A 22735-nucleotide genomic window follows, 5' to 3' on the forward strand; every position below is an offset into this window, starting at 1 on the left:
AGAGAGGCGGGCTGGGATGGCTGCGCTCCAGCCTCAGTCCGCAAAGCCGGCACTGTTTCTCCATCCTCCAGTGAGCTGCCGCCCGAACGAGCCCGACCTCGTGACGAGAGCCAGGGAAACAAAAGGAACAACCCCGAACTGTCCAGGGCAATCAATATCTTTCTAGGAACATCCAGGCTTCTCGCCAGCTTTCTTGCAACCTCGATTTAGCTCTTCTGCAGTGCAGAGGGGGATGGCACGCGCAGGAGCAGCCCGGCGGGATGCGGAGCCGGCGAGCGTGGCTGGCACTCGAGCAGACACTTAGGGGGACAATCTACACCGGTCCCTCTAAAAATACCTTAAGCTGAGGAGGTCAAAGCAAACCCACAGCTACAGAGAGCACCCACCCACCTTGAAAATCAGAGCAAGCACTCCAGTCTGAATACTTGTTTCAGAAATACCAGCTGCTACTTCAAACGGGGAGGTGTATGGTGGCAAACCAGCCGAGACTGCTACTCTCAGTACACGAGATTATCTTGCACATTCTAGAAATCTGCCTTCCACCACACAGCAGCTCTTGCAGTGCCATGCTGAGCTATCTGCAGCGTGGCATGAACCAGCCCCTTAAAGAACCCCTGCACTACCCAGGAAAATGGACAGCTGGGATGTCCCACTGAAGGGGATGCAGCAAGCAACCTTTCACAAAGCTCCACTGACAGTTCTGCAACTTCAGCATCTGTGGGGGCTGTTCTTCACACAGGGCAACTGCAGGCTTCTTTAGATGGTACATTCCCAGCAAGGCAACTTCTAAAATCTCAGTGTGGATGGAGCACAAGGACAAAACAGAGATCCACCAACACCTGAACAATACTTGCCCAGCACTGTTCAGGAGCACAGCTCTGCCAGAGCAAGTGGAAGACAGAAAGGGGAAAGAAAGCACAAAGTTTATTTATTTGCAGAGCACAGACATATCCTTCCAGCAGCTTGAGCTGTGGGAGCTGAACTACTCTCTCCCCTGTAATTAAAATGAAGGGGAGGAAAGCACAGGAATTACTCCAGCATGACTGTGAAGGACTGACAAGCTTTGAGTTTCAAAGTCCACCTTAACACACATTCTTTGGAGCGATTTTAATTCTAAAGAAAAGGAGAAAAGAGGTTTTGCTGTGAGAAAAGCTGCTGTACAACCCCGTTATTAAACCAAACAAGGCACAAATGAGGGAGGGCTGTGGCTGGGGTTGACGAAGCAAGGCTGAAGACAAGCCTCTTTTACCCCTGCCCCTGCATCTGCTCTGCCAGGAGCTCCCAGCAACATGATTCAGAGGCAGACTGCCCCGTGACAGGAAAAACACATATAACACCCAGGCGGTGAAACCTCACATCTGAGAGCATCTATGCAAAACACAGCCTGAAACACATTTTCCAGCTCCACAGAGCCAGCTTGATACTTAGCAAAGCCAAGCTGGAGAAACGCTGTTGTGTGCATTGAAGGTAAGATTCCTCAGCAGGAGAGACTCTCAAGCATCTCCTGGTTTACTCCATATCAGAAAGAAAAAAAAAGAAAGAAAAAAAAAGGAAAAAAAAAAGCCTGGGGTAAGTGCTCTCCAGTGTGGCACCCAGGGGAATAGCTACAAAAACTACTTTCTTTCCAAAAAAACCAATAAGGGTAAGGAGCCATCAAAATCATGAGTCAAGCTCCAAGATAAGAAATCATACTGCTGGATGGGTGCGGCTGCTTGCTTGTTTAGTTGCTGTTGGGTTTTTTCTTAAAGATAAACATGTCTTTCAGAACATGTTCGTTGGCCAATCTTCTCTCTGACAAAAAAAAAAAAAAAAAAAAAAAAGCCTACACAGAAAGAAGCTCACAACCGTGAAAATGATAAATGAGAGACAGGAGAGTTTCCGAAGAGCTCTGAGGTCATGCTTCACCGGCCCTTTAAAGTAAGATGCAACATGTCAAAAAGAACAAAAGAGGAGTAAATTTAAAATTCCAAGTATTTCAATAAAGTATCATTCAGAGAACCTATTAGGCAAACTCTGCAAGAAGCAGACCTCATTCGCAGTGCCCAAAACCTGTCAAGTAAAATAAATAAAAAATATTTTGCACCTATTTCATTTGCAAAGCTGTTGATATATAGGAGTATTTAATCAGAAATTCATAGTCTGGAGGAGGATAGCTCAGCAAATTCATCCAGAAAAAGTAACTTGTATATCACAGGCAGAACTAAGTCAAATCCCTCAGGAAGGGTATAAAATTGAGCAGAGAATGGTTTTGAAACCAACAGAACGATGGCTTGAACACAGCCAAGGTAGTAGAAATGTACTGCAGGAAAGCAATGTGCAAAACACCTAGGAACTTGATGGAGCAAAAGCCACAGCAAGTCCCATCACTTTCACCTAATTCCCTGCTGGCTCAGTGAATTGCAGTGACTTGGTGACCAGGATCACTGCCTGCAGCCTGGCCAGCTCAGCCCAGGACTCTCCACATTGCTAGGTGTTAAGCAGCCACCACCGAGGTTATACAACATGGTTATTTTGTAATCACTTTGGTTCAGAAAGTATTTTGCACTGTCCATCAACGCTTTTTGGGTTTTGTCTTGTCTGACTGAAGAACATCAGAGGGGAAGAAATGTGACTGAATACAAGGCAAGATATTTACCAGAATGACAGGTTAACTGAGTCCTGGATATTGCTACTACTGAACACGGCTTTAATTAAACACTGCAAGCCCACCAACAGCTTCATCTTCCTCAGCATAGTGCTTGCAGAGAAATGATGCAATGCTCTCACCTGCTCTGCTATGCACACCTTGATTGAGGGCATCCCCTTTTCCCGCATCCAAAATGGGCATCAAAATCCCATCTGGTCAGTGCAGCTCCCCAGAAGACTCCAGCACATGCCCCCATCTGCCATTTCAACAGGCACCTGAAGTTCCCTGCTCCAGAGCCAGCATCTCCTTCCTTGTCCAGCAGGGAAATTGCTGCCTTTAACTCTACTCCAACTGGAGCACAAGAGCAAACGGAACCATTTCTCGGAGAAAAAGACCTCACGATTCACCACGGTGCCAGATTTCACTTCTGTGGGTGTTGTTTTCAAAGGAGACATTGCGAGGCAAGGCGGGGAGAACTAACTGCCCGCAGCAGGTTTGCTCATCCAGGCTCTTGGGCATCCCAGCTGTCCCAGGCACGGGCGGGGACCCAGCCCGGATGTCCCAGCACGGATGGCAGCAAGCACTGGGCGCTCCAGGGCTGCCCAAGCCAGGCCGGGCGGCACCCCGGCGCCCCGAGCCCCGCAGGGATGGTGCGGGCTGTGTGCCCGAGGGCCGTGAGGAGCAGCCGGGCAGGTCCCTGAGCAGTGCCCGGGGTCATCCGGGCAGCTCCTGCGCCCTTCATCGGCTGGGGGGGCGGGGTGGGGGCTCGATATTTTACGGGGGGCTGGGGGGGAGGGGGTTTGTTTGGTTGTTTCGTTCTGGTTTGACCCCGCCGCGACTCAAAGACCGGCCCAGGCCGCCGGCAGAGCCCGTGCCGGGCGCTCCAGCCCCCTGCGCTGACCTCCACACGCACCGCCGCCCCACACGCACAGCCGTACGCATCCTGCCCGCCAAACACACAGCCCTTCGCAGCCCCCCACCATTCCCCTTCCCATTCCCATCTCGTCCCCATTCCTTCCCCGTCCCCGTTCCCACTCCCGTTCCCGCCCCGTTCCCGCTCCAGGTCTCACCGCGGGGCGCATCCTCCGCTCCCGGCGCGCGCCCAGCTCGGCCCGCCGCCGAGCCCCGGCCGTCGCGCTCCTGCGCAGGCGCACTGGGACCCCCGGCTGGGACGTGTAACAGCCGGCGGCGCACGGCGTCTCGCGAGAAGTGAATATCACTGCTCTGGGTAACAAAACAACCACCGCGGGGAATTAGCTCAAATGGTAGAGCGCTCGCTTAGCATGCGAGAGGTAGCGGGATCGATGCCCGCATTCTCCAGCTGCCTTTTTGTGCCCTCGGTTGCCAGCCTGCAGCCTGCTTCCATTGCAAACCACAGCGTTAGTGGTTTTGCCTTTTTAAATTCCTCATTTTCTTATTTGCTTCCTTGACATTTTTAAAGACCACAGAATTTGCCCAGTCGGAACGGACCCACAAGGATCATCGAGTCCAACTCTCGGCCCATCACAGGACACCACAAGAGACACAACGTGTGCCTAAGAGCATTGTCCAAACACTTTAACTCTGTCAGGCTTGGTGCCGTGACCATTTCCCTGGGGAGCCTGTTCCAGTGCCCAAACACCCTCTGGGTGAGGAACCTTTTTCTAATATCCAACCTAAACTTCCTCTGACACAGCCTCAGGCCATTCCCTTGGGTCCTGTCTCTGGGCACCAGGGAGAGGAGATCAGTGCCTGCCCCTCTGTTTCCCTCACAAGGAAGCTGTAACTGCACTGAGGTCTCCCCTCAGTCTCCTCCAGGCTCGGCAGAGCGAGTGACCTCACCTGCTCCCAGTACAGCTACACACACACATTTGCCTGTCCCGTGCTTACGGCAGGCAGAACACTGCCTGTGTGTTCCTGGCACTGCAAGAGGCTCTTTTATTTCCCTATTAAATATTGGACGAGGCCATGACAGTGAGCAGCACCCACTGCATCCAGTTCTTCCCACACAGCTCTGGCCCCAGCCCTCCCTTTCTCATCCCACCCAAGAGCAGGAAAGCATTTAGAGATCCCTTCACCTGGAGACCTCTGGTAGAGCCAAAACACTTGCTTGTCTTCTGTAAATTTAAGAAGAAATAAAAAAAAAACAAACTCAAGGAGTCATTGATGTAGGTGCCATTTATTTTAAAAAAAGGTTAAGATTTTGCTCCCTGAATTTATCCAGGTGCAAAGTTCAAGCAAGTGCTTCATATTCTGCTCCTACTCTACTGCAACAAGCCCCAATGAGCAACCAAAAGCTTTTAAAAAAAGAGAACCTGTTTTTAAAAACTGATGGTGTATCATAGGAAAAAAACCAACCTCACAGGATTACACTCAGCTGGCATTTCCATCCCTACCACAAACTGAACTGGGAATCAATGGAAGAAAACAATTCTGAGCACTTTCCTCAGTTACATGCACAAGGAAATTACCTTCCTGGCAAATTTCAGTGACAAAGAATGAAATTCAGCTTTCAAGCTGCTCACCAGCCCCAGCCTATACCTGAGGAGACTCCAAAATATCCCAACCCCAAACTTTTGCAGCAAATTAATTCTGATAATCCAAGGAAGAACTGGATTAAAGAGAGGATGCAGTGGTGTTTTTATGGCACATGTCTTATGGGAAGCAGCTGAGGGAACTGGAGTTGTTTAGCCTGGAGAAAAGGAAGCTCAGGAGACCCCATCACTTCTACAACCCCCTGAAAGGAGTTTTAGTGCAGTGAAGGGGTCTCTCCTCACAGGTCACAAGTTACAGGATGAGTGGAAATGGCCTCAAGTTGTGTCATGGGAGGTTTAGATTGGATATTAGGAAAAAAAATATTCTCTGAAAGGATGGTCAGGCATTGGAACAGGCTGCCCAGGTAAGTGTTGGAATCACCATCTCTGGAAGTGTTCAAAAGGCGTGTGGATGTAACTCTGGGCTATGGTTTAGTGATGAACGCAGTGATGCTGGGTTAATGGATGTACGTGGTCATTTTTAGGTATTTTCCAACCATTGCAACTCTAGGATACAAACTGATTTTTTTGGGCACAAATACCCGTGAATTCTCATGGGTATTCTCACAGAGACTAGAGAGAGATGCCTCTACTGGCAGAGGATGTCTACTATTCCTTTCTGCAAAAAGGCAATGGTAACATGCAAACTAAGGCTGAAAACCAGATGAGTGTATGGTTGTTGGGGTTCTTTTTGCTTCAAGATTTTATTCTTGCTTTTTAAAGCTGATTTAAACTTACACTTCTGAGTCCTGTGCAAACTAATGAAATAACCAGCTGTCCATACAGTGGCCTTCAAAGTTTCAGCAAATTATTCAAGTCTTCCTGTGCAGCAGGATTTAGCAGGAAAGTGAAACCCATTGCAGTCTCCCATTTCATCAGCTGCTGCACAGCTGGCATGAGGAGACTGCGCTGTGAAATACACCTGTGTTTCTGCCCTGGTCCTCTCGTTTTCGCCTCTAGCCATGGCCCCATCCCAGCCCTCAACCCCCGCAATGTCTTGGTGACCAAGGGCAACTTCGGGATGAGGGAAAACCAGAGGACCATAAGTCTGGTCAATCTGATGCTGCATCGCCCTCTGCAGACGGGCAGGCAAACACTGCGGCGGGCTGAGACAGAAGATGAAGAAAAGCAGGGGTGTGAGAAAAATTCCGCTGACAGTACTTTTTCTGCAGGTGTGTCGCTTGATGAACATACCTGGAAAGCTCCTTTTTTTGGGAGCTCCATTTTCTCTGGACCCGCTGTGAAAGACTGTTTCCACAGGGATAAAATATTACACATACACTCACAGCACTATTTCATTATAATGCTCTCCACTCCCCAAAAAACAAAACCAGGGCAAAATGGAAACAACAGCTTTTCTTTTACAAGAACAAGGCGACCACATCAGAACATCAACAATTTCCTCCCTAATGGTTTTCTTGTGGGAATCTGTAATGAGCTGCCACAGTATGGAACATCCATATGTGAGTGTGCACGCATGCAAGTCAGGGTGAGCAATTGCCTGTATTTGCTGAAAAATCCAAGCCTTGCTCAACCACCTCGCTAACAGCTTGCTACCAGCACCTGTTTATGACCTCCTTTTATTTTTTAATTTTTTTTAGCTCCTGAGACATCAGTTAAGCCACAGTATCAGGCTCTCCACTCTAGCTCCACAGATACTTTTCTCCCCAGTGCTTAATCAGCCCACTGACTCTTCAGGAATGACCCAAGTTTTGCATTTCGTCACCCTGCAAAGCTTTACTTTAAGTTTGCACACAAGCTCAAGGAACAAATGGCTTCCAGCAATGGACCAAGTAGGATATAAACAAATCACTCCCCGCAACAAATGGAGCTGGGCACATGCTTACAACTTGCTGTTTTGATCTCCACAGCTGAATTTATGGAATGAATTTTCTGGTAGGGATCACATAGTCGAGTTAGAAAAAGATCTGTCACTACTCTTAGAAGTTTATTGTCTTTAATTACCATTAAGTATATGCACAGAGGCATCATAAGAGTGGAGAGGACAGAACAGGAAACTGCTAGAAGGGGAAGAGGCAGAGTTTTCAGTTTACACTAATGGCCTTAATTTAAGTATTCTTTTGTAAGTTTACTCTAAGGTTATGTGCATAAATTTAGTTTTAAAATGAAGTCATCTTAAATGCAGAGACACATCTCAACTTCCTCAGATCCCAGAACAGAAGACCTGCACTTCATGCTTTCATGCCAGCTGTGCCCAAAGGCAGCAGGGGCAAGATGGGCATCACCGTGCTCTCCCTCCCTGCTACAATGACCAAAAGGGGGAGAGGATCTAAAAAAAGAGGAGATAAGTTTGAATGAACTCAGAAAGGATAATGGGAAACTGTGATAAAGAAGGGAACACAGGGCAGATGTCACTGCCACACTCCTCAAGGCAACTTTAAGGAATTAACCTGAGTCTGTACAAATAACCAAATGAACGTGCCTTCCATGCCAGGAGTATTCCACTGTCCCTGTGACCAGACATACACAGGTATTTCTCACTGGTTTGCTGTTGGCTTTCTCAGTCCCATTTTGTATCATTTCCTCTGGATCTGTGTGTATCTCGATGAGCAGGATGGCCTGGTCCCGCTTGCTGGGGAAAGGGCAACAGACTTTTCCAGAGATGCCTTTTGTTGTCCCTGCAGTGAGGGCAGCCAAAGGGTTGACAGGGAGACAGAAGCACATAACCTTTTGGCAAGGCTATATTTGGCTTACAAATCTAATATTTCACCAGACCAGAGTGTATTGGGTGCTTTGCCCAGGGCAGGAGGTCTACAGAAGGTCCACGTGACATAAACCTCTCTGAAACCTCTACCAAACACTAGACTTTGTCCTTTAGAGACTCCTGATAAGTGCAGCAAAGAGGGAAACACGAGCAGAGAGATGCCAGCAATGGCTGGATAGGAAATGACACCTTTGCTGTCGGGTCTTCAAATTGCCTGGTTGACTGGGGGATCTCCTGCCAGCATAAACTTTCTTCCTAATACTAGTGGTCTTCCTGAAAGCATCGTGCCAAGCAAAAAGGGCAGAGACATCCTTCACCAGCCACAGCATCCCCCCCATTTCCTGCCAGGGAGCATCCTAACAAGAACCAAAGCTGGGAGCTTGGCCATCCCCAAGCTCTTGCCTGTGCTTCAGCAGGTTTCAGGTCAGACCCAGAAGCACAAGGACTGTTTAGCAAATTCTTTGTGTGGATTCCCCTGAGAGGGAATAGGGAAGAGGTGAATTCTCTGGCTTTCAACTCTCTTCTGGGCACTGAGAAAGGTGGGTTTTAGCTCATTGAGCTGTCCTGGTGATTGGTTCCCATCTCCTCCAGGAGAAGGGTAATAAAAGCAGCTGGAGGGAAAGCCTCTAGTGTTTCTCCTGTGGATCAACAAAGGCTCTGTTTCCCAGGTCATCATTCTACCATCATTTCTGTCAGCATCTGCAGCCACAGGAGGGAAAAACAAATCTGTCTTTCTGCTACTGGATCATTTGCAGGCTACTGAAACATTAATTCATCTTCACACCATTGAGAATGGGGGAAGAAGGAAGGCTACTTCAACCCGCAGCTATTGTGCAATGCAGCTTGAGTGATGGCAAGGTTTTCCTTGAGGAGGAGAAGAACCAGCGGGAATTTGGGAGGAGGAGGTATAGGAGTGAGGTCCATGCTTGCTGCTGAGGGGCAGTTTTAGGGAGACACAACCAGGGCTGTGCCCAAGGGACCCTTCCAGGCAGTGTGAGCATTCAGCTTGTGCAGAAGCAGGGGGCTGCCTGTGTCCTAGCCTCTGCTGGGAAGAGGGATGCAGAACCCCCAGGTAAGGTGACAGGTAGGCAGTAATGTGCTCAGCAGGACAGGCTGGCCTGGAGAATGGAGAGACTACGCAAACTCCATCATCTGTACCCACACTTCAACACTGTGGTGGCCTCATTTTTGGATGGATCCTTCAATGGCGACTACTCCCTTGCTCTGGGCTAAACCATGGCAAGCGGCCACATGATCCGGTGCGAGAAGTAAAAGCTGCCTCTGTCACCATCAGAGGCTTTTTGCAACATTTACTTCATCACAAGCCAGACACAATCGTGAGCACAGTGCTTGCTCTGCAAGGCCTGAAGGGCTGCCACGGGAGGAAAAAAGCCGTCAGAGCCCAAAACTGTTTCCCTCCCTCTAGCAGGCACCATGTGTACGACAGCAGAGGTTGCGTGGTAACGGCAGCAGGAAGGCGCCAGCTCGGCCCCCCTCGCTCCCGCACAGAACCGACAACAGCAAGGTACGTATCAGCGGCAAAAGCAGGCTCTGAAACTCCCGAAACTTTCCCTCCTGCTTTCCGGGGAGGAGCACGGAACCATTTTAAAGCCGTGCTTTGTCGGGAACAACTGGTTGTGCTTAGATGAACTGTTGTGTGAGCCAGGGTTATGGGAAGAGGGTGTTTGTAGGAAGAAAAAGCTGGGGGAGATGCTGAGATTTTGGGAGTGGAGGGAGGAAGGCAAGTCGGGGTGTTGCCTAGCGCCTCTCGGCACTTCGAAACCTTTCTTTGTTCTGTCTTGTGAAAATCTGAATGAGCTTTTACCGGGGCTAAAACTACCGGGAAACAATAGGGAGGGAGACAGGGAGTAGCCGGCAGGCGGAGGAGGAAGCGAGCCAAGGGATGACGAATGCCTTCCAGCCCTGACCAAGCGCTGCCACCCTCGCCCTGCCTCGGGGCGGATGTGCGGGACAGCCACCGGTCCCTGGGGTCGGGCGGGGGCAGTGGCACGGGGAGAGTCCGGGAGGGCAACAGGCCTGGCAGCAGCACAAGCCCGAGGCGCCCATCCTCCACTGCTGTCACAGCTCCGTTCCAAAGAGCTCAGAGAGAGAGGCCTTTGTGCCAGCGAGGTGCAGCTCTCTGCCCAACGCGGTGTGCTAATGAGGCAACGCGTCGTGGATAGGACTGGTGACAGGGATGGGGAGCAGGGACTTCCCAGGCCCTCCAAGCTGGCCCCCATGCACAGCTGTCTGTAAACTGGAAGTCAGGGAGTCCACTGAAGATATCTTTGCTGTTTCCAGTTCAAACAATTCCTAGTTCCGAGCTCGCGCGGGAAGTCCTGTCTCCCCCAGCCGAGACCTTGCCACGGTGCCTCTGCCCTGGGTGAGCTGCCTGCATTCTGCATTCCCATCGTGCTCCAGGTCCCGGCACACAGCAGAGGTTGCTCTCCCAGCTGGCTGGTACACTACCTCATTTTATGTTTGATACTCCCACCCTTTGTACATCCCCTCATTATAGGGATTTCTGCTTCTCCTGCCTTGTTTCCTGTGTATCCCAGTGCTCCTGCTCAGGGGGGAAGAGCATCAGGGAGATCAGGGTGGATGGAAAAAAAAGGGCAACAGGAGATAGGTGTAAAAGGGAAGGGAGGAAAAAGACGATAAAAATAGAGAAGTTGGTGAGATGAAAAAGAGGGAAGACCTAGAGTAAAGAGGAGAGATAGCAGAAAAAGGAACAAAAGAAAATGGTGAAAGAAGGGAGAAGGAGGAAAAGGAGATAAAAGAGGGAGGAAGGGAAGGGAAGAAGGGAAGAAGGGAGGAAGGGAGGAAGGGAGGAAGGGAGGAAGGGAGGAAGGGAGGAAGGGAGGAAGGGAGGAAGGGAGGAAGGGAGGAAGGGAGGAAGGAAGGAAGGAAGGAAGGAAGGAAGGAAGGAAGGAAGGAAGGAAGGAAGGAAGGAAGGAAGGAAGGAAGGAAGGAAGGAAGGAAGGAAGGAAGGAAGGAAGGAAGGAAGGAAGGAAGGAAGGAAGGAAGGAAGGAAGGAGAGAAAAATGGGAAGAAATAGGGAAGGGGGAAGCATATGAGAGAAAAGTAGAAAGTAAAAAGGGAAAAAGAAAAAAGGAAGTGAGGAAAAAGGAAGGAAGGCGATATGAAGGAAACATATAAAGGAGAGGGGAGGGGAAAAGAAAGAAGGGAAAAGGGGGGGGAAGAAGGTAAGGAAAGAGGGGGAGAGGAAAGCAGGGAGAAGTCAGGAAAAATTAAGAAAGGGAAAGACTAATGGAAAAGGGAGGGGAAAGGGCGCTGAGTGTCAGAGAGGGCAGGAAAAAAATGAGACGGGGAAAACGGAGAGAAAAGAGGAAGAAAAAGAGAGAGAAAGAGGAAAGGGGGGAAGAAAGGGAAAAAGGGGAGGAGGGACAGATCCTGCTCCTCCCCGCCGCGATACGAGGCGGAGCCGGGCCGGAGCCGGCGGCAGCTGCGCGGTGGCGGCGCGGCGGTAGGAGCTGGGGAAGCGGGCCGGGCCGGGGCGGAGGGAGCCGGGAAGGAAGAAAGCCTGGGAGGGAAAAGCGCTGCTTGCGGTGCGGGAGGCGGCGGGGCGGGAGGGACCGGGCAGGGGCGGCAGCGCCTCGGGATAGGACCGGGCCGCTGCCCGGGACCCCGAACGGGATCTCCCCTCGGCTCGCAGGAAGAACTCGGGGCTGGGGGAAGAACCCTTTCTCGATCCGGGCGGGGGATAAAACGGAGGAGTGCCCGAGCGACGCGGGGAGGGCTGTGACAGTCCGGCCGCCACTGTCCCCTCGCGTGTCGCCGCTGGCTGCGATCCCCATCACCCCGCGACACGTGGGGCTGTGGTGCGATCCCACGGAGGCCGTGGGCCGGGATTCCCGGCAGCGCTCGCGTTGGGAAGGGAAGGGCAGCGGCCGGGAGCTCACGATCCGCTGGCGCCGTGTCCCGCTGCGGCCGCGGTTGCCGAGCGCCGCCCCGCCACACGAGGGGGCCCGGCTTGGTGAGGGTGAGACCTGACGGGAGCTGGCACCCAGCTGGGCTCTGGGAAAAGCCAGTTCGGGGTCCCCGCGATGGTACGGCGGCAGGAGGGGACTGGAACGAGGGAAGACGGTGGCTTCCTGCAGCTCGCATTCCGATGGGATAGCTCAGGGATTATTTCTTTTTCATGCCCTGTAGTCTGAGTCATGCTGGCCAAACCAGGAGACCAAGGCTGCATTTTGTCACCTACTACAGCGTTGCCCTTAACCCCATCCCTTGTAGACTAAACCTAGAGCTCAGCTCCTGGCCTTGGCATGTTTTTGTGCACGTTTATCTGGAGCCGTTCTCCACAGTGCTGTGTTTACATCACTTCAGAAATGCAGTTTGACTGCAGAACAAAAAAAAAAAAAAAAAAAAAACAAAAAAACAAAAAAACAAAAACAAAAAAAAGAACCCCAAACCAAACTAAACAAACAACAACAACAAAAATATGCTTACCAGCTTCTCTGTACTTGGATTTGCCAGACCAGAGTGATCTTTCAAACCTTGGATATTGAATTGTGGAGAAACACTTCTCCCATCCGTGCAAGTTCCACTTTTCACATACAGACACATGTCCAGCAGGATCTTTAATTGGAGCCCAAGCAGTTCCCATGCTCATCATCCTCATTCACTCAAATTATCTCAAAAATACCCCAAGTTTAAGTACAGCTTGAGGGTCCACAATGGGTCAGGTGTACCATGCTGGTGGAACTTGGTGTCTGTGTGGCTCAGTAGTGCAATAGTGAGGAGCACCAGTGCCCCTATAAAGCTCCTTCTGGTTAAGCTCCCTTGGAGGGGGAAGGAGAATGTCTTATTCTCACACAAGCAGCCTCCAGATAACAGGCTTTTGCCATATCAGGATTCCTGTGCTTTTTTCCTCTCAGAGGAAGGCCTTTCCAAGTTCCAGACAAAACCATTTCAACTCTTCTGGCCTTATACTGCCATTTACAGGTTTTGGAAAATTATAATCCGTCCCCTTTGTACAGTATGACTCATGGCTGAGAGCTGGGGGAAGTGAAGAACATTGTTGCTTCTCAGTCAATTAAAAAAAAAAGGTGGTTTTATTTTGTTTTAATTTTCAGGTCTTATCTCAACTGTCAAAATGGAGCTTGACATCCAGTGTGAAGAGATGAGTCCATCTAGATGGGCTGAACTTCTGACTACAATGAAATCCTGCAAAACCATCAGGTACTAACTAGTTGTGTATCCTCTCTTTTGAATAAGAACTGTTGCATTTTTCTCCTGTACTTTTCATCTTCAGAACTGTTTGACCTGGGACTTAGAAATTGCACAACAACAGGAATGATTCTACCTATTTTTATCCAGAAAGTTAATTTAAAGAGTGGATAAACCCCCATCCTCTTGCAAAGCTTTTTCAACTACAGATAAATATCCTTTGGTATGAAGTAATGTTGCTCTGTTTCTTGGTGTGCCATAAGGCTCAGCTAGGTAATGTGATTTAAATACTTGACCACCATTTTGGTTATTCTGCCTTTGTCTCTCAAGAGGGAGAAGACATCTCTCTGTGCTTATTAGGTTGCACACTCTTTGGGTTCCAGGCTTGATGCTGTCAAGTGATTTTGCCTTCAGTAGTCAGGTACAAGCTGTGTGCCATCAGCTTTTAATTCCTCATTTGACTTTCAGAAGTACCAGCCTTGTTTGTTGAGCAAACAATGGGAGAGAACCATCTCCTGGGGTATAAGGTGTAGGACAGGGCCCAGAAGAGTTACTACTGCAATCTTTCCCCTCTGCTGTTTGGGAATTCACACATCATGGGATGGCATCATCCTGCTGGGGCTGGAGAGGATGGGCCACTTCATGCCAGCAATGCCTCGGAGGGCATCAGACCTGTGAGGGCAACTTCCTTTTGTTTTGCAAAGGAGCCTTTTGCAGGCAAAATTTCACAGGCCTGGCCTTGACTTCCTAAGGCTTGCCTTGGGTGGCAGAAGGCAGTGGGATGGTTGTCTCCTGGGCAGAGGCTGGGCTCCTCCAGAGGCAGTGGGTAAGGGTGACTGCTGCAGGGATTGTTTCATCAGTGTTGAACATGATCCCATTGGCAGTCATGTCTTCTTGCCGGGGGTAGGGAAGGAGAACCCTCATAGAGCCTCAGTTTTCATACTGTTGTCTAAGGAGAAATGACCAGGCAACTTTTGGCACTCCTGGCTGTGGCTGTGCCTGGGGCTCTATGGTTCTTAATGACACCTTCTTTTTGCTCTGTGTCTTTTCTGCCTCCCTCTATACCTCCCTGGCTGTCCCGTGCTCCTGATCCTTTCCTTGGCTCTCCTTTCAATTAAATTCACCCTCATTCATTTAGTAGCACCTAGAAGAATGCTGATGTCCCGTGGGAGAAGCCGCTGCTGAACTGCAAACTCAGGGTTTGTGTGCTGAGATTCCTGCTGGAGGGAGATGGTGCAAACCAGCGTGACTCACCTGCAAGACACCAACCTTCTGATGAGTGTCTCTGGGGCTGGCTGCAGTTCTCCGTGCAGAACCAGTCTGACAGCCTGTAAGCTGTCAGGTGGTTTGTCACTGTCACTGTTTAAGTGGAGGCGCTTCCTCCAGCTGTAGGGGGATGATTTGTGCCCTCTTCTGTGCAGCACAGAGGAGGAGGAAGGCTTGGGAAGCTGGCGTCCAGCCCATCCTGTGGTGCAGCCCAGAGCGCACCTTGGTTTGGGCCATTCAGCACCCAGCAGGTCCTGCACATACTTACGGAGGCGTCCCGAGAACCGCAGGAACATTGCCTGCTCTGCTTTCATGAGCAGTGCTCCAGCCAGGGAGAGCAGAGGAACGCTGAGGACTAAAGTGCTCCTTCTCTCCTTGTCTTTCAGGTTGGATGACTGCAATCTCTCCAGCAGTAACTGCGAGGATCTCTCTTCCATCATCAATACAAATCCATCCCTCACAGAGCTGAAGCTGAACAACAATGAGCTGGGAGACGCAGGTGTTGAATACCTGTGTAAAGGGTTGCTGACCCCAAGCTGTAGCCTGCAGAAGTTATGGTAAAGGTCCACTGCTTGTCTTGCTCTATCATGCTGTCACAAATGAGTGTGTTGAGGTCTCTTAAAGAATCACTGGCAAAGGCAGGTTTAATATAAAAGTGAAAGCACAGCAATTTGTTGACAAGGTTCACTCTGCTATGTACTAGATGGTTAAAGCACATGGAGAAAAAGCAAACAAAAATCTAAAGTCAATAACCAATGTCAACTGAAGAATTATCTACATGGAGGCTGGGCGAAGGGGGAAGGGTCAGGACAGGAAAGGGTGAATAAAGAAGAGAGTCCTTTTGAATTCCAAGGTTCAGAATCCTTGCTAAACTGAGTTCTGGACTGGACCAACACTTAAGGCCTGAAAGTTTTAACTTTTAATTTTTAAATTAAAAGTTAAATTTAACTATTTAAGCTAATGAACTTGACAGTTGTTAATCAACTTGATTAATAGCTTGAGTTAAAGAATTTAACAAACGTTCATATAGAATTTACTATCATGTAACTCACAGGCCTAACATATATCTAAAGTACTTAAGAATTCAGGACAGCAACAGTCACAGTCCATTTGCTATAGCATATTCCCACTCACGAGCACACAAACCTAAAGGAGTATGTACAAGGTGCTCACCTGTGGAAAATTCCCCTCAAATTCAGTGAAGGACTCACATCAGATGCCTTTGAGGTTGAGCCCCAGGGAGTGGGGGAGCCAGGCCAGGGTCTATCATCGTTCAGTGATCATCAGAATGCAGCAAACTGGAGAGTTCCCTGGCTCTGGGAGGCATTTTATAGAGGCACCCCAGCACATTAGCATAAGTGCAGGAGCCCCCTCAGCAGCCCCGGTGCAGGAGCTTTAGTCAAAGACAGTGCCTGCTGCTTCTGCTCCTCAGAAGAGGGCTTCTGCCTTCTCTGTCCAGCATCTCTTCTGCAGGGTGCAGGAGTCCTCCAGCTCCTGAGGGGAATCTGGGATCCTCAGGACAATACCTTGTAGATATCATTTGCCTTTTAGATCAGATATTGAACCCTGTGCCTCCTGCAATGAGGACTCAGGCAAATAGAAAGTTGACTGTGAAGCTGATGAAACTGCAGCTCTCTGATGGACCTTCAAAACGTAACTGTGGTACTCTGTACTGGAAGACTTAAGTAATTTTTCAGAGAGTTTGTCCTAGGCTTCAGAGTTCTCCACATGCTCAAATAACAGCCTGGATTAGGGTTTTTCAGTTCTATAGAAAAAAAATTGTTCATTTTTGGGGTTCTGGTAAGGTGTCTTGAATAAAAGAGAAACCAAATAAAAAAGGAAATAAAAGGAAGAGGAATATAAAGAATAAGTAAGAGCAATAAGAGGAAATAAAAGAGCAACCAAACCCAAGTCAAACTTCCCTGCACAACACCTCTCCATTGCTCCAAAGTCTTATCCAATAACTCTATAAACACCCCATAGCAATACCAGCACAGTTCCTATGCTACTTTTCCAAGCCTGAGTGCAGAAGGAGCAACTTCATAGATCCTTCTTGTGCTGTACCATTACACTAAATTATATCTATGGTTGGATGAGATTTTAACTTCTACCAACTCTGGATCACATTTCTAGAGGGGGCAAAAAATCATAAGAGGCCTTTGCTTTATCTCTGGGGTCAGCCTCCTGATATTTAAACCACTTCTATAAACTGGTTGTGGGGCTTCCTGTAGGGTGAATCCTTATTCTGCTGGAGATACTGTATAAGTGATTACACTGAAGGAGGCATGCAAGCTATTGTTTGTGGCACAGGTGTAGTTGATGAAATATTGTGGCACACCTGTAAAATAATAGTACTAACCTGGACAAATCACTTCCTAGAGGGTTATGCACCATCAGAGCTCTGGTGTCCTTCCCATGCTCCAACCTTAGCAGACAAAGCTTTGTGAGAAGAGCTTCTGTAATTCTAGGAGTGCATTTCCCTCACCCCTGCTGCCTGTCTCCTGCAGGCTGCAAAACTGCAATCTGACGAGTGCCAGCTGTGAGACCCTGCGCTCCGTCCTCAGTGCCCAGCCATCCCTGACAGAGCTGCATGTAGGGGATAACAGACTGGGAACGGCTGGAGTGAAGGTGCTGTGCCAAGGGATGATGAACCCCAGCTGTAAGCTGCAGAAGCTGCAGTAAGTAGTCACTGGGCTTTTTTGGTCATCACACAGGCCATGCTTGCTTTTCCCAAGACACAAGCAGGAGTTTTGTTGCCAGGTGTGAATTTGTTCTTGTTTTACCTGAAATTGTCATATTTATTCATGCAGGTGGATCTTGTGGGTTTGGAGTCAGGTGTCTCTTCCCATAGGCTTTGTTTACCCCTCTTGGCAGTGGTGGCTGTAAATGCAAGACCTCTCAGATGCCCAGGAAACAACAGATTCTGCTGTCCTTGGTTCTTGTTTCATCACTGAGCAGGACCTGGGTGTGTTTGCAGCCCCCAGCTCCCCCTGGGCAGGCCCAGAGTTGAGGCTCTTGATGGTGTTGCAATGCAGAGCTCAGCCCTGTGCTCCAAGCTGCCTGTACACTGGTTTAATGGAGGCCTAGTGTAAAAATTGGTCTTGCTAGGGTCCCCTGGGATCTAGTTTAAGAATTAATGCTTTCTGAAATGTGCAGAGGGATGCTATTAAAAACTTACAGTTATCTCTGGTTTTATGCATTGCCTGATCTCAACTCGCATTGGCATGTTTTCTGCCCTGGCTAACGCACACCAGGCTCAGCTGATTCTTGTTGGTAGCAGGATGTGTAAGGAGGGTTGTCTTTTTGCCTGCACTTCTTTTCTTCTTGCAGGCTGGAGTACTGTGAACTCACAGCTGATATTGTGGAAGCTCTCAATGCTGCTCTGCAAAGCAAGCCCACCCTGAAGGAGCTCAGCCTGAGCAACAACACGCTGGGAGATACAGCTGTAAAGCAGCTGTGCCAGGGCCTGGTGGAGGCAAGCTGCAACCTAGAGCTACTACAGTAAGGAAGAGCTGGTCGTCTCTAATGGCAGCTAGTGCTGCTGCTAGTCACACCATCCATAGGACAGGAAAAATTGTCAGGAATGCTTGAAATGTAGGCCAGATTTTTGGCTGGCTCAGATTTATGTAACTGGAGACTGCACACAAATGTCTGGGGCTTTCAGTTTTGGGGTTTTTGGCACTCCAGGTTAAACCACCACTTACTAAAGGAGACTGCTCACCTGTGTCTCAGCAGAGGAACAATCACCCTCAGTGGCTCTAGTTCTTAAACTGGAATTACCAGCCTGTTGAGTATACTTATTCAGAGCCCTTTTTTGCTACAAAACAAAGGTGCTGGGTTTGGCCTAATTTCTGTGGTAAAGCCCGTGAAGGGCTTTCTGGGAAAAGCACAATTCATTTTATCTTGCCCCTGAGGTTCAGCAGGGGTTGGCTCAGCAGGGACTCACTGCCAAAAGTTCCTCTTAAAAAGGATAACTGATACAAAGGGAAGTTTGGCAAGAATGATCCTTGCATTAATGCATATGAATGGCTGGGTCAAAGTGCCCTGCAGCCTCATGATATGCAGGGGCAGTGTGTTGTCTCACCCAGAGTCCCATCTTGGACATCTGTATCTTCTCTGAGCTTTGCAGGATGTAGCAGTGCCTGGCTGAGCTGCACTGGTTTGCAGCAAGGACCCTTCTCGGTCTGAACTGGGGTATTGGAGTGTATCTAACATGGGTGGGTCTGGAGCAGCAACTCCAACTGTGCTTTTTCCTGCAGCCTGGAGAACTGTGGCATAACCAGCGATAGCTGTATGGACATCAGTGCTGTTCTCAGGAACAAGTCATCTCTGATGGATCTTTCTGTGGGGGACAACAAGATCGGAGACTCCGGTCTGGCTCTGCTGTGCCAAGGACTGATGCATCCTAGCTGCAAAATCCAGAAGCTGTGGTAAGGGTGGGCAGAGGTTTCTTATATCCCTTCTGCAGCTTCTGAGCTGTTTGGGTTGTGCTTCTGATTTGCTCCAAAGTGGAAATTTCTCATTTACCCGTTATGGTCAAAAAAATGTCTCAGCTGCAAATCAGTTAATTCCCAAAAACTGGGTGGAGAACACCATGAACAAGTAGGACCACACTGAAATTGCTTGGATCAAATTCTGGTGAGAGGGCAAATAGCAGTTTATGATGGCATTGTCTTGGCTTTCAATTGAATTAGCTGCCTACTAGAATTGCATATTTCTCTTTTTGTTACAAGCAGAGCTTTTGGTGCAGCAAGTGGAAAGTAAGGAAAGGAGGAAGCTGTGTGGTATGATGTATGAAAGGATACAAGAAAATGAGACAATGTAACCCGAAATTCAGAATACTAAAACATGACTCTGTTTTCTAATCTAAGTTATTCTTGGGAGAAAATAACATTTTGTTCTTCCCTGCAGGTTATGGGATTGTGATCTCACAAGTGCTAGCTGTAAAGATCTCTCCAGACTCATCAGTACAAAGGAGACCCTCACAGAGATCAGTCTGATAGACAATAACCTGAGAGACTCAGGGATGGAAATGCTCTGTCAGGCACTCAAGGATCCCAAATCTAAACTTCAGGAGCTATGGTGAGCTGCTGTCAAGTTTCACATATCTGCTGCCTTCTTTGGAGGCCTCACTGAAGAAAGATGTAAGGTGAAGTAATGCCCACCCAGATAGATCCTCAGTTGCAATGGTTCCATAAGCAACTCCTGCTGGTTGTTACTGAAAGGATTTATACAGTGAAAAAGGGCTTTTCTAGACTTAAAGACTTTAAAAGGATTTGTATTTCTAAACTTATAGACACTTTGAAGATGTGCCCCATCACAGTTATCCTGTTACAACCAAAAGGAGACCAAGCATCACTTGCAGAGCTTCTAATTAATTCCTTTATCATGCAACAAATGACAGTTAAGAGACTTTTGAAGTCTGGAAGGCCTGATGAAATAGCAAAATGAGTGCTGTGATCAAGTATCTCAGGTTCTCCACTGGAGCTAAACTCTCTCACTAATGAGACAAAAGAAAGCTCTAGTGACATTAAACATTTCTCATCATCCTGTCCTGTTGACTGTCTCACCTTTTAGGCTGGGATGGTCTAGGAGAGGCAATTCATTCTTTCACTTAGAACTTGAATTTTCCTACATTGCAGATTCAGCTATTGCTCCCAGCTGGGTTCTTGCCCTGGATGCCTGGAAGTCAATGGGGTGCCTCAGGAGTGCACAGTGGAGCCAACAGTGTTAGAGCAGCACACTTCATTCTTCTTTGCTCCTGTGCTTCTTGGGCAGGTGCCTTTCCTAGGTGCACACTCCAAGACAGACATCCCATATAAAGAGCGGGAGAGGTGCTGCCTAGAAAGGACTGAGCAGACAGGCATTGTGAGGAGTGCAGCGATTGCAGGAAAGCCCTGGTTCCTCTGTTCCCACTGTCTGGGCTCCTTTTAAATAAATGTAAAGAAGTGAATGGTGCCTGATAGTCTCTAGGTGTCCCACCTAGATCTCATCTCACTTTTTTGCCTTGCAGGGTTAGGGAGTGTGGGCTCACCACTGCTTGCTGCAAGGCTGTCAGCTCTGCTCTCAGCACCAACAAGCACCTGAAAGTACTGCACATAGGCGAGAATAAGCTGGGAGATGCAGGTGTGGAGCTCCTGTGTGAAGGGCTGATGCACCCCAACTGCAACATCCAGTCCCTCTGGTAAGGTGCAGACTCAGAAGTTGTCTTCTTTCTTGCTGTCTGAATTCACCCTTTGTCTTCTACTTCCATGGTCCATATGGGTGCCAGCACAAGTGCTGGTCCAGCCTCACTAGAAGGAGCAGGCAGCCAGCTGGAGCATCGCCTCCAGCCCTGGGGTGGGATTTGCCTTCCCCATGAGCCTGTTCCTTCCCAGCTGGGCCCAGCTCTGGGCTGTGTGATGCTCAGTGCTTGTTCTCTCCATGCTGTTGGACAGGAGCCGGAGCTGTGCTCTGATGCCTGAATTCACAGTGAGTGAGTGAAGCAGACGGGTCATGGGAGACATCAGTAAGACTTGCAAGTCTGTCCCAGAAAGTGTCTTTTGATCACTTAGCTACTTCATCATCAACTGAGAGGCCTCAGCTGCCCTGTTTAGAGAGGTGTTTGCAGGTCTCAAGTATAGTAATAAGAGAAGATGATGCATGATGGTGAAATTGGGAATAACTTCAATGGGTTCCTTCTATGCCACATGCTATTATGCTTTAGGAAGGCCTTTGAGGTGTTCAGGTGTTTTGTGGCAAGACCACAGGCCAGCCCCTGCTGATGTCTTGGAGATGCCATCTTTGCCCGGATCTCTGGTCCATTCTGGGGATGTCCCCACCTGCTGCCCGGGTGTGGGCAGGGTTTCCTGGAGCCAGGGCTCACTGTGCTGGCCTCTCCCTCCTCTCCCTGCAGGCTGGGGAACTGTGACCTGACAGCAGGCTGCTGTGCCACCCTTGCCACCGTCATGGCCACCAAGCAGTGCCTCACTGAACTGGACCTGAGCTACAACCCTCTGGAAGACGAAGGCATCAGGAAGATCTGTGAAGCCTTGAAGAAGCCCAGCTGCAACGTGCAGCAGTTAATGTGAGAGATGGTGGTAGTCTTGGCAGGGGTGGGAGGCTGGTGCTGGTAAGGGACTGAGGGGGTCCTAGGCTGTAAAGCCAATTTCTGGCTGCTCTTAACGCTAGACGTGGCCCTTCCTGGCATATGACCTTCCCATACTGGCCAGGTGTGCATCTTTCTCTTCCCTTAACAGGAGGATGCTCACTAAACCTCGCTTGCCTTTTTGTTTTGGTGTAGTTTGTATGACATTTTGTGGAGTTCTGAAGTGGATGATGAACTGAGAGCCTTGGAAGAGTCCAAGCCTGAAGTGAAGATCATTTCATGAGTGGTGACTGCCTGCAGAACAACGTCAAAGCAATGTCCTCTTCTTAATCTGAATTTTTCATACGTAAAACTAATTAACTTAATAGGGAATTTTCTTGTACCAAAACCATTTGTGGATTCCCTGAGTGGGTGTCTGGGGAGTTGATAGACCTTCTCTGCGTCTCTGGATGTACTAACTCTGAGACTCATGAAAGCTGCAGCATCACTGTCCCTGAAATAAACAATTACTGTCTTGTAGAAGTGGGTCTCTAGCCTTTAGGAGCTCTTTAATCCTATAATCCCTTCTAACAAATTAGTTGGGCTTTAAAGAGAGCTCCTTTCTGAAGGCAAGAGAACTACCCACTGTATTGTTACTGGGTGGTGCTTTTGATAGGTCTCTGGGGAAGACTTTCAAAAAAACCTAAATGTTTTTAATCTAAAATTGAGCTCTCCCCTGTCTTCCCCTAAAAGAGTTCTTGGAAAAGCAGTGGTGGCCAAGGCACTAGAGAAAAAATAAATGAGCAGCTGTTCAGCTGTGTAATGTCAAAATTCACGTCCTTTGAAAAGTGATTTTCCTACAAACAAAAGATGCTGTGTGCATTTCTGCTAGTATGGGAAATTATTAAATGATTGATATGTTTGATCTGGCAAAGAGTAGTTCTACAGGAACTTTATACTTAATTTTTCTACTTATAAAAATAAAATATATCTGTATATTTCTCCTTTAAGACCAATGTAGTTATTTGTGAACTGCAACACTACCAAGACCTTGTTTTACTTGTTTGTTTTTGGTAAGTCCCTAGCTGAAACATGCCAGGTGGTATTAGTCAAGGCTTTAGGTAAAGAACAAGCCTAGAAGACATTTCACTTTTCAGGGGACACTGGGGTTTTGTGCCCAGAGTTGTAATAAACCCTTGTTCCAACAGAAAATGCAATTGCTGCACACCTAAACCACAAAAGAATATGGATTTAAAAATATAGATGGCAAGCCTGGCACTGTCCTTGGCTGGCCTTGCAGGACGAATGCCAAAAAAATCCCATTCCCCAGTGTGTCTTCCTGGAGT

At 48.7% G+C, this 22735-nt stretch overlaps 2 protein-coding genes and 1 non-coding gene across 5 annotated transcripts in view; 2 read left to right on the forward strand and 1 right to left on the reverse strand.

Moving 5' to 3' along the window:
* Window positions 1–3797, reverse strand: part of LOC119702190 (USP6 N-terminal-like protein) — an 82615-nt gene extending 78818 nt beyond the window's left edge. The window contains exon 1 of the mRNA XM_038139800.1: window positions 3697–3797. The gene's annotated coding sequence lies outside the window, so the exon portion shown is untranslated. The remainder of the gene's footprint in view (window positions 1–3696) is intronic.
* Window positions 3798–3873: 76 nt separating this feature from the next.
* Window positions 3874–3946, forward strand: TRNAA-AGC. Its single transcript has one exon. It is a non-coding gene; the product is annotated as a tRNA-Ala (tRNA).
* Window positions 3947–9127: 5181 nt separating this feature from the next.
* Window positions 9128–22399, forward strand: RNH1 (ribonuclease/angiogenin inhibitor 1). Of its 3 annotated transcripts, XM_038139231.1 has the most exons (11): window positions 9260–9389; window positions 10166–10324; window positions 12964–13069; window positions 14710–14880; window positions 16831–17001; window positions 17654–17824; window positions 18583–18753; window positions 19235–19405; window positions 20337–20507; window positions 21219–21389; window positions 21606–22399. In XM_038139231.1, the coding sequence occupies exons 3-11, from the start codon at window positions 12984–12986 to the stop codon at window positions 21691–21693; spliced, it is 1371 nt and encodes a 456-aa protein (XP_037995159.1). In that variant the 5' UTR covers window positions 9260–9389; window positions 10166–10324; window positions 12964–12983; the 3' UTR covers window positions 21694–22399. The 3 variants fall into 3 exon arrangements, with proteins under 3 accessions (XP_037995158.1, XP_037995159.1, XP_037995157.1); XM_038139230.1 differs by lacking the exon at window positions 10166–10324 and having other exon boundaries at window positions 9128–9389; XM_038139229.1 differs by lacking the exons at window positions 9260–9389; window positions 10166–10324 and adding an exon at window positions 11245–11351.
* Window positions 22400–22735: the final 336 nt, after the last annotated feature.

This window comes from Motacilla alba, chromosome 5, assembly GCF_015832195.1.
Source record: "Motacilla alba alba isolate MOTALB_02 chromosome 5, Motacilla_alba_V1.0_pri, whole genome shotgun sequence".
Lineage (NCBI taxonomy): Eukaryota > Metazoa > Chordata > Aves > Passeriformes > Motacillidae > Motacilla > Motacilla alba.

Bases quoted from the DNA above. Each gene is read 5' to 3' on its own strand.
- RNH1 (XM_038139230.1), top strand. From the start codon at position 12,984: ATGGAGCTTGACATCCAGTGTGAAGAGATGAGTCCATCTAGATGGGCT. The intron at 14,881-16,830 runs GTAAAGGTCCAC...TGTCTCCTGCAG, and splicing joins TGTAGCCTGCAGAAGTTATG to GCTGCAAAACTGCAATCTGA. The intron at 19,406-20,336 runs GTGAGCTGCTGT...TTTGCCTTGCAG, and splicing joins TCTAAACTTCAGGAGCTATG to GGTTAGGGAGTGTGGGCTCA.